The sequence below is a fragment of the Ricinus communis genome, chromosome 10, assembly GCF_019578655.1.
Source record: "Ricinus communis isolate WT05 ecotype wild-type chromosome 10, ASM1957865v1, whole genome shotgun sequence".
Taxonomy (NCBI): Eukaryota; Viridiplantae; Streptophyta; class Magnoliopsida; order Malpighiales; family Euphorbiaceae; genus Ricinus; species Ricinus communis.
In genome coordinates this window covers 10,927,530-10,938,233 of record NC_063265.1, presented here as the reverse complement: position 1 = coordinate 10,938,233, position 10,704 = coordinate 10,927,530, and the positions used below count along the sequence as shown (strand labels likewise).

The 10,704-nt window shown below is 25.1% G+C and overlaps 1 protein-coding gene across 1 annotated transcript; it reads left to right on the top strand.

Annotated features, from left to right (window-relative positions):
* The first annotated feature begins 7,886 nt into the window (after positions 1 to 7,886).
* Positions 7,887 to 9,876, top strand: LOC8258684 (uncharacterized protein At2g34160). The gene is made up of 5 exons (XM_002521898.4): positions 7,887 to 8,519; positions 8,612 to 8,660; positions 9,143 to 9,205; positions 9,307 to 9,371; positions 9,483 to 9,876. Exons 1-5 carry the CDS (start codon positions 8,328 to 8,330, stop codon positions 9,573 to 9,575), a joined length of 462 nt encoding a protein of 153 aa, XP_002521944.2. The 5' UTR covers positions 7,887 to 8,327; the 3' UTR covers positions 9,576 to 9,876.
* The last annotated feature ends 828 nt before the right edge of the window (positions 9,877 to 10,704 follow it).

The window sequence follows — 10,704 nt, the reverse complement described above, 5'->3', positions numbered from 1 at the left end:
TTAATATTAAATATAGAAAATGATCCGGTTCTAGTTAATTAATATAAATATTGTAAATTAGCATAGTGTTGTCATATTTTCACTCGAGGCATATCTTAATTAGGAAGGAAAAGGGGAAGTGATAATGCAGAAATTTTTAGTACCACAATTATTAAAATTGTCAATGTTGATCATGCAATTTTCAATCCTTATTATATATCTTAATCAACATCATAATCTTAATAGTAGGGTGCCACCACCCCAAGCAACACTAAATTATCAATTTCCTTCTTCTTCTTTCTTTTTCTTTTTTATAAAAGGCAAAAACAAGTTGATTTGAGTAAGATACTAATGATTTTCAACAATTGCATGAATGGAATAGAAAACACATTTTGAATTTTTGGAAGAAACTCTCTAAAGAAGATTTATGGTCCCATTTCATCTCATTTTCACTTATTATATTTATAAAAAAGAAAAATCAAATAAGAGGGGACCAAATAGATTAGCTTTCTTCATGGTCCAACTATGGAAGCAAATGTACATTACTGTACCAAAATTTTGTCTTTTATTTTCTCTTAATTTCACCTTTTTTTTTTTAATGGGTCCTTTTCCCTGTTGTCTTTTTTCTTTCTATCATCTAGTTAATAATATCACAAGATACAAATGCTTTGGTAAATGCATAAAATTTAAAATTATTAAATTACTTTAATAAACTTATAAGCAACATTTTAAGAAGCTATATAAAATGCAAAAAAAAAAAAAAGAGAAATATATACTAATGATAGTAATTAAATAATTATGGATTCAGACTATATCCAACATCTTTTTTAAAAAAGAAAAAAGAAAAATGGCATAATGATTTCAAACAAATTGTATAAGTTTATTAATGAACGACTCCTCTTATATTTTTTATTATACAAATTTATTAATGAAATACTCTTTTTATTTTTTCTGAAAAAATATTGTATTCCAAATGCTATAATGTGAATATTAAAAAGAATAAAAAAAAAACATTCAGACAAAGACTTTATAATACTCTATAATGTAATCTTATCAATATCAAGACTCAAATCTAATATTTATTTACTTTAATATATAAAAGTGAATATCTTAACTTATGAAAGATTATGCACATACACTTAAATAACTCTGAATCTTTTAATCTAAATTATATTAATAGTGAATCATCTTATTAAATATAGATTTTTCCATTTAAATTTATTAAGCTTTTAATTCTTATAAGAGAGTTTTGCAAAAAAATAAAAAATATTATATTTGCACAATTTAATATATATATATATATATTAAATTTTGAGAATTAAATTTCTTTTGATATATATGCTTTTTTTTTGTCATATAAAATATTTATTTTTACATGTATATGTATTTATTTTAACATGTAGATTTATTTTTGACATATAGAATTCAAGTTAATATGTAATTTTATAAATTTTTATTAATTTATTGATTAATAAGTTATTCCTAAAAGTAAAATATTAATTATATTTTAATATTATATTAACTAATAAATAGTTTTCTAATTATATAATAATACTAATTCTATCATAAAAATATATATTAATTATACTTTAATATTATATTAACTAATAAATTAGTTTTATAATTAAATAATAATTTTAATTTAAAAAAATAATAAAATCAATAGTATTAATTCATATAATACTAGAATTAATTAATAAATATTTTTATATTATTAAATTAAATATTAAAATGTTATTAAATTATATTTAATAATTTAATTTAATAATTAAAATAATAATACTTGAAATATAAATATAAATATACGTTGATTGCGGTGGGCGTGTGATGGGAGGAGCAATTGGCGGCAAAAGCTTTTGACGAAAAAAGCGATCGCCGATAGTGCCCCTAGACAAAAAGGTAGGTCCATCCATTTCTTTATTTATGCAAAATGCAAATTCTTGTACAGTGAAAGTGGGTTTTGTTTCGAGGATAAAATGAAAATACACGTATTTTCTTCTCAATATTTTTTATATAAATTTATAATAAATAAATATATATCAATTATTTATTAATTTAATATACTATTAAAAAATAGTTTTCTTACAATTTTTTAAAGTGGTAGTTAAGGAAGTAATCAATATATTCAGGTTATATTCTCTTAGAATATTTAAAGTTTCATCAGTTGTTTAAAAGAATTAAAGTTAAATAGAATTTAATAATATTTCTGATAAAGGGGAAAATGCAAGTGAAAAGAACATTTTCCTTTCTAAATCAAAGTAGGACAGTTTTGTGGGGTTATTGGAGAAGCTAACACTTGAAAACAGGGGAAATATAGAAAGAAATATTTAGTTGGTTGAGGAATTGAGTAGACTGGGTGACGTGAACCTAACCCAAATGTTAACTTGTTAATTAATTAGGAATTCTTAACCTAAATTAACCACTAATTGAAATTAGAAAAAGGAGACTTTTGTGGGTAAGAAGTAGGAAAAAGGGACTTAGGATAGGATACAAGTGGCAAATTAAAATTCAAAATTATCTTCATTGGACTTTATAATTTTTGATAGTTGTCCAAACCAAGTAAGTAAAGGTCACAGCAACTCTAAAAGATAATAACAAGATTAAACTTTTTGCATTTTATCATTTGATCACATGGAAATTCTTTTGTTATTTGGTATATTATTTATTTAATTGTTCCTCATTTTTCCTTCTTTTAAAGTTATTAGTATATAAAGTATTTAATGATTTTACTCCGATAAAAAACAGTATAGAAAATAAAATTTTATATCTTTTATCTTTTTTTAAAATAAAAGTAAAACACAGTTGTTTATGTTCTTAAAATTATAATTAAATTTTAAAAATAAGTTTAACATATTTTTTTTTATATAAAATATTAAGAACCAAAATTATAATATTGATTATAATCTTTGTAAAGTCTCGATTCTATTTATGAGATATATTGTATTTATTTATAAATTTTATAACTTTCGGTATTTAAATGATAACTTTAATTTTAAGTATTATTTTTTTACTCCTAAAAATATGATTGGAATCAATATGTTGATATCAACTTTTCTATATAATAACTAGTTCAATAATTTTTAACTTCATCTATTAAATTATAAGTCTCATAAATTTAAACACTTAATTATCAAATTATACAAGTTTATAAATATTCTTGCAATTATTTTCAAATATTAATAAGACTTAATATTATTTATATCAATTTTTTAAAAGTACGATGAGTAGTTATACACGCACAAATAATTTTAAAAATTTAATCATCAGATTTTAATAAATTAAAGCACTGTTTTTATAATTATTCATCCGAATAACAAATAGGTGATTTTGTTTTGGATGCTGTTAAATAGACAAGACAATGAAATCTCTTAAGTATCTTATCATTTTGGTTCAGTCTTAATCAGGGAATGAGTTAAAACCACAGACTCTCTAATGTGGTCACTAAAATAAATTAGTCCCGATCATAGATTAGGATGTGACTAGGAAATGTGACCATAATAGGCCCCGCAGGCAACTCCAAGTATCGCAGGTTTCTTCAAAATAGACATAAGAGAATGCTAAAAAATAATTAGTAGTTTGATAAATGTACTGTGATTACCAAAAATAGGTTTTTTGCCCTTCTTGATTTCAAAATTATTTGCGTTAAAGAGAGATTAAGTATAGCTAGTCGTTTACTCATGCGTTGCACAACCGTTATTATTATTTCAATTATAAAATTAAATTTATAGATACAACTTAATAATTTTTTTGATATTTAATGTTAATTTATAATATTTTAAAAATAATAATAAAATGAAGTGTTTTTAAATGTTCTTAATTTCTATTTAAAATTATAAAATTTTATTAATGCAATAATATAAAATTATTTTTAAAATATTTATTAATTTAATTCTAAAATTAGATAAATTAATAATATCAATATAATTGATATACTATTTTTTAGAATTAAAAATTATTATATAATTAAAATATTAATTTATTAGTGAATATAAATTTAAAGATATTATTTTTATAATTAGAATCATTATCTAATTAAAAATAAATTTATTACTTAATATATTTTTAAAATATAATGAATATATTTCTTAGAATAATCATTATCTAATTAGAAAATTATCATTATCTAATTAAAAATTTAATTAAATTATTAATATATTATTTATTTGGATTAGAATTAGTATTTAATTAGGAATGTAACTAATTAATTAATAGATTAATAGAAAAAATCATAAAATTATATATAAATTTAAATTTTATGTGTCAAAATAAATATACATGTCAAAATAAAAATTCTATGTGTCAAAAATTAAATATACATATTAGAAAAAATTTAAGTTTCAGAAATTAATATATATATATATTGTTTTATGCTATCTATTTTTGTTCTTTTCTTTAGTTGTTTTTTATAATTCTAATTTCTAAACTAACTAGAGAAAATCATTTCTTTTTCAATTTCTCTAAAACCAAATTGAAAAATAAAAATTTCAAATTTCAAAAATATATTATCATCAGCAATAACATTGTGGACTTTAATATGGAAAAAGATGATCCACTTAAAGATGCACATTGCAAAAATTTCATTTATTTTCTAGTATAATTTGCAATTGTACAATAATAACCTAAGGGACAATTTTATTTTCTTATTGTTTTTAATTAAAGAACTCATTAGATGAGCAACTTCATGCATGAAATATATTTAGCAAATTTCAATTAATATATTGTATTTAAATCAGGTTTCAAACCTTTACTAATCTCAAAAGATTACTATAAACCCACATCATATAATTTTGTTTTCTTGTTGTTTATAAGACTTAGGAAACTCCTGTAAAAAAAAAAACCCTTAGGAAACTTCACGATTTTTGTTGTGCAATTATATATAATAACATTTTTGGACCGTATCCTTTTGCAATGTGCACCTCGTGGGACCTTGCGAACAATTATCGTAGTTCCTGTATTATTTTATTTTTGTAACTTTGTCCATGAATTTAAAACTGTTTCTTTATATATAAATTTCACATATTTTTATTTGTATTGGGGTTTTGGAGACTTTATCCCATTTGCATCATGTTTAATTTAAAAACATCAACGCACCTTTCTAATAAATTACTTCTATTTCCTACAGACTTTCAACAGTTTATTTATGTTTAAATCTAATACGTATGATATTTTAGCGATAGGCTGTGTGCTTTATAGATTTGAATGTATAATTAATATTATATTTCTTTTTTTTTTTCTCGTAATATATTTACTACTTAAATCATTAAGACATTGAAATTTTCTCTTGGTAATTTAGTTTATTTTATTAGTTATTATAAAGTATTAAATTTTCCAAAAGAAAATACGTTACACTCTAAATCTTGGCTGACTGAACTTATAGTGGACCAACATATATATATGACTAACTAAGATGATTGTAAAAAAAAAGGTTAACTTTAGATATAGTTGTATAAAGAACCTGACTCCAGGATTGTTAAATGTTAATGTCATTATATCATTTTCTTTTGTTTATCTACGAATGTTATTATACTTTTAAAAATAGAGAAATGATTATATAAATTTAGTCTATCACCTCGTTAAATAATTAATTAAATAAAATAATGATATTTTTTTTTTTTAATCTTTTTATTTGATAAGTCTTTTAATAACATAGTAGATCAAGATCATATGATAATTTCTTTTCAAAATCAAAAACTATTATCGGTTAATCTAGATTTTCATCATTTCATTTGATGTTCTGCACATATTCTTGCTATTGAAGGTAATCCCAAAAAGTTTGCTTGAGAGTTTTGCAAACAGTTCTCATTAGAAATGAGAGCAATATTTTTCATTCTTTTCAGAAAACCCCCCTATTCAAATTACCTCTACAACTCTAGAACTTTTATTTTAATCTATATCGCCTTTTTATTTCTACTTCTAAACTATGCATTTATATCATCGTATATTTTAATATCTTAATTAAAAAGAAATTCTAATACAAAGTATTTCAAAATGGCTACGCACATTTTGAATTTAATTCTTTCCACTACTCTTCTCATTTTATTTTAATTTCGTTATTGATCATAGCTTTATCTTATTTGCTACCATCTCTTTCATTAAAGCGTGTAAAGTACTAAATTAAAAGTACAAGCATGCAAAAGGTGAAAAATAAAAGTTAAAGGATGTAATAGGTTAAAATAAAAGTTCAGAGGCACTGGAGACTATTTGATAAAGTTCAGGGTGAGAAGTATGAATTTAGCCAAAGAAAACACAATCCTTGGGGGCAAAGTCATTCATGTTATGATGACGAATTTGCATTTGCAGACTTTATTTTCCTCTTTTTTTTTTTTTTTTTTTATTCTCGTTATTCTTTCAAACAGGAAGTCTCCACCAGACGTATATTTCAAGTAACCTTGATTAATTAATTTAAATACTTTAAAAGTAAACCCATATCACAATCTATAATTCAACCTAAAAAAAAGTGTTACTAATAATTTAATAGGGTGGACCAACATAATTAGGAATTGAAAATTTTATACCTTTATATATGATTTTTTAAAAATTATTTTCTAAATTCTTTGCTTATCACCTTCAGACAAAAGCCCTTTTCACAAAAAATTATCTCTCTTCTAAGTACTACAATTTAATTTTGTAATAACTTGAGCAATCAAAGATTTGGTCATGGTTTAACGGGTTGAACTATTAATCTGATCAATCTGCTAAAATCATTTGAATTATTAATTTCTTAAATTTTTATAATTATAATGTAGTTTGATTGTATTTCTAGTTTTGAATTCTATTAATTTTCTGAATTTTTTTATTGATTTTTCTGTTTTTATTTTTGCTTGTTATTATACACATTTTATAAGATTTTATTTTTTACTTTTATTAAAGACTATTAAATTTTGAATCAAACAAAAATTAAAATAAAAGAACTCAATAATGCATTTTACCTTAAAGAAAATGAGACAATTCATGCAGTATAAAGAGACAACACAAGGCATTTGTGTCACCACCTCTCTCTTTCATAAAGAGCATACACAAAGCTCTTTAAGTAATAAATTCAATATTAAATAAATTTTTACATTTTGTAATTGTTTTCAAACCTATTAATATTTAAAGTAATATAAACATGATATGAATTTCTTCCTATTGCCTTTATAATCATAAAAAATTAGGTGTTTAAACTTTGACCCAACATTCATTCTTAATTCTTACAACAAAACTAACATCCTCTTAAATTCTTAAAATATGATTATTTAAGTTCTTTACTCTATTAATAATACCATTACTTGAATGAGAGTTAAAAGATTTAAAATTGATGGACAGAGATTTGTATGAAAATTTGGTTTTAAAAGAAAAAAGGTATTCAACAACCCATTAAATTTGAAAGCATCAAAAGCCAACCTCTCTCAATGAAAGACCTTATTGTATATTTATTGAGCTTTCTATTGTGGCATCTTTCTCTCTTTTGTCCCCAATAGCCACCCTTTTCTCTTAAAAGAAAAAAAAAAAAAAAATTAATAATTATATTTCTCTTGTAAAACGTGTTCATTTCTTTTTTGCCCATATAGACATAGAAAATGACAATTCAGTAAGACAGGGAATTGTTGTTGTCCCCATTTGATATTAAATCCAATTAGAGCCCAATTTCTAGTAAAGCTAATGGCTTGGGTTTTGGCTTCCTCATTCACCGACATTAATTCCCTTTTCTCTCTTTTTTTCTTTTCTTCTCCCCACGTGTGTGATCCACCGTTGAACAATCCATTCATTTTTTGTTTACAGAAAGAGAAGCCAATTCCAACCAAAACTTCACCCCATTGGAATTGAGATCACACTTCTCCTTTATTTTGGGACCGCATCTCACGTTATTTATACCTTTCCACATTTGCTAAGTTTCCACCGTTACATTATTTCTTTATATTTTTTAAGCACAGTTTGTCGTTACTTTTTGTGAGAAACATGAGCCACGAGGGAGTTCAAGACCATAATACTTCTTTGGGCTCAAATGCCCAATCTTATTAATCCAAACAAAATAAAGTCCATTGTTTTTACTTCAAGCCCGAGTTGGGCTGAAGGCCGGTCTTCAAATCGTGAGGGCACACCCGTCATTCGGACTGAAAGAAAGAGAAGAAAAGCCGTCTAATTCTCTTACAACGTCAACAACCATTGGAAAAGAAACACGTGTTGGTATGTAATTAAGGAACCGAGCCATAATGTCATAACATAACGGTCTCCTCTACTTTTACGAGCCCAAACATTCGCTTCTCTTCGATAACCCGAATTTCCCTCTCTATTTAATAATACCCCAAGAAAAAGAGATTAGAAATAATCAAGAAACAGAGGAAAGAATTTTAAACAGAAACCTGAAAATGGCTGTGGAAACAGTAGCACCAGCACCAGCACCAGCACCAGAACCAGTACCAGCACCGACACCAGCACCCACTCCGACAGCAACAGACAATGACATGACCAACAACGCTGCACAGACACAGCAGAAGAAGAACAGGATTCAAGTCTCTAATACCAAGAAACCCCTCTTCTTTTATGTCAATCTTGCTAAGGTTTTCTTAATCTTTTAATTTCTCAACTGCATGGAGGCTTTGCCTTTTTCATTAATATATATGCCGTGTAATTGGTCATCTGTTTATTACAGAGGTATATACAACAGCATAACGAGGTGGAGCTTTCTGCTTTGGGAATGGGTATATTTTGCTAAGCCATCTCTCATTTTTCATTTTATTCGACAAAAATATACCACAGAGAAAATATAATAAAAATAATAAATTTAAATAAAATATTTTGCCGTTGTAAAATATATTAACAAATTAATATTGAATTCAATTAGAAATTTTAAAATTTTATTTAAGTATAATCAAATTCTATATAAATTTGAATATACAAAATTTTAAACTAATTTTTACTTTGTTTAAAACACATAAATTTTGAATTTATAAATAAATTTTATTAATTTTAATCAAATGTAATGTAAACGTTTTAATGTGATATGTGTGATTCGCCCTACTTTGGCAAAAATCTGCCAGCAGATGTCCTCCCTGTGGAATTAATATGGAGGCATCATCAGGCTATTGTTGCCATACCCCATTAATTAGATTTCCATTGAAGTGGAGGAGGAGTTACGTATTTTATGGGACCAAACTAAAATTTAGTTTTCAATTGATTACAGCAATCACCACAGTTGTCACAATTGCTGAGATTTTGAAGAACAATGGATTAGCCACAGAGAAGAGTAAGATTCCTCCTTTGTAATTTTTAAACATACATGTAATATTGTATTGTGATCATGATTAGTATGATTGATTTAAATGGTTTTCTTATTGGAATGTCTAGAAGTTTTGACATCTACAGTAGGCATGAAAGATGAAAACAAAGGACGACTAGTTCAAAAGGCCAAGGTATATAATAGTACATATATTTCTGATAATGCTTTACTTTGAGACCCAAAATTGGCATTTCTCTCTAATTTGTTTTTGTGTTGATTTTGTTTTTTTGGTTATGGTTTATAGATTGAGATAGTGTTGGGGAAGTCTGAGAAATTTGACAGTCTGATGGAAGCTGCCAATACAGCCACAGAGGCAGAAACCCAAGACAAAGAATGAAGGGATGCATTAGTAGAGCCATGCATGCTCTGATGTTACCTTTTGTTGTAGTTCTATGTTCAAAACCTCTAAATTTTGCTCTGTTTTTCTGTCTGTCTAATATAGTTGATGAGTAGGATGGATAATAGGGTAGGTTTTATTTTTTATTTTTTTGGTCATTTCATATAAGTGCTGCTGTTATGGAAATTCAAAATGGTATGGGCATATAATAGAGCCAAGTTGTATGCACCTCTCTTCTGTGATCTGTCATCAGAGTTGTAGAGATGAATATGTGCCTAATTATAACGATCTTTCATATGTATTCCTTGTGTAGCTGCAATAAATAATTACCAGAAAATTTGTTAAACAACTTTATAAGTGTTATCTGTTGTGGTGTTTGTGAAGGTTCCAACAAAATGCAACATTATAAAATAACCTTAAATTAAGACCTCCTTAGGATAATTGTCATAAAGCAAGAAACATTTATAGTTATTCACTTGTGTCATAAAGCACCAGACATTTAAGCGGCCTATGGCCCTTCCAAAAGTTTCATTCAATTGACACAATGGGCAGCACTAATATGTATTCTCCGATTTCTTCTTCTTCTTCTTATTAATATATACTTGTAGAATTTACAATAAAACTTTGACACTTTTTACAGCAATTATACAATTCCATTCAATAAAAACGATTTTTATTATTATCTTTTTAAATGTAAGAAAAAGATTGAATATCAAGATTTAACAGTCAATGAATATAAGGAGAAATTACTGAACTCATCATTTAGTCTTACTCGGGTCCAAGTCGTGGGTTAGTCTAATAGGACCTTTTTATCGGATTACCTATAAAATCAAATTGAACTAATTTGATATGAGCGGTTTGTTTTTATATTTGAAAAATATTTAATCTCTTTTAGATTAAATTATATTTTATTTCTATATTATTTCAAGTTATTATTCCAATAATTATATATATTTACAGATATGATGATGAAAATATTTTCTTTTCATAAAATTATTAGATTTTGTACACTTTTTTTTTTTAATTTTAGGTTTCCTAATGCATCTTTAAGTATTTTAACTAATAAAAAGAAAATCAGTTCGATACAATAGAAATAAAATTTTTCTTACTCAAAATTGAATTAAACAAA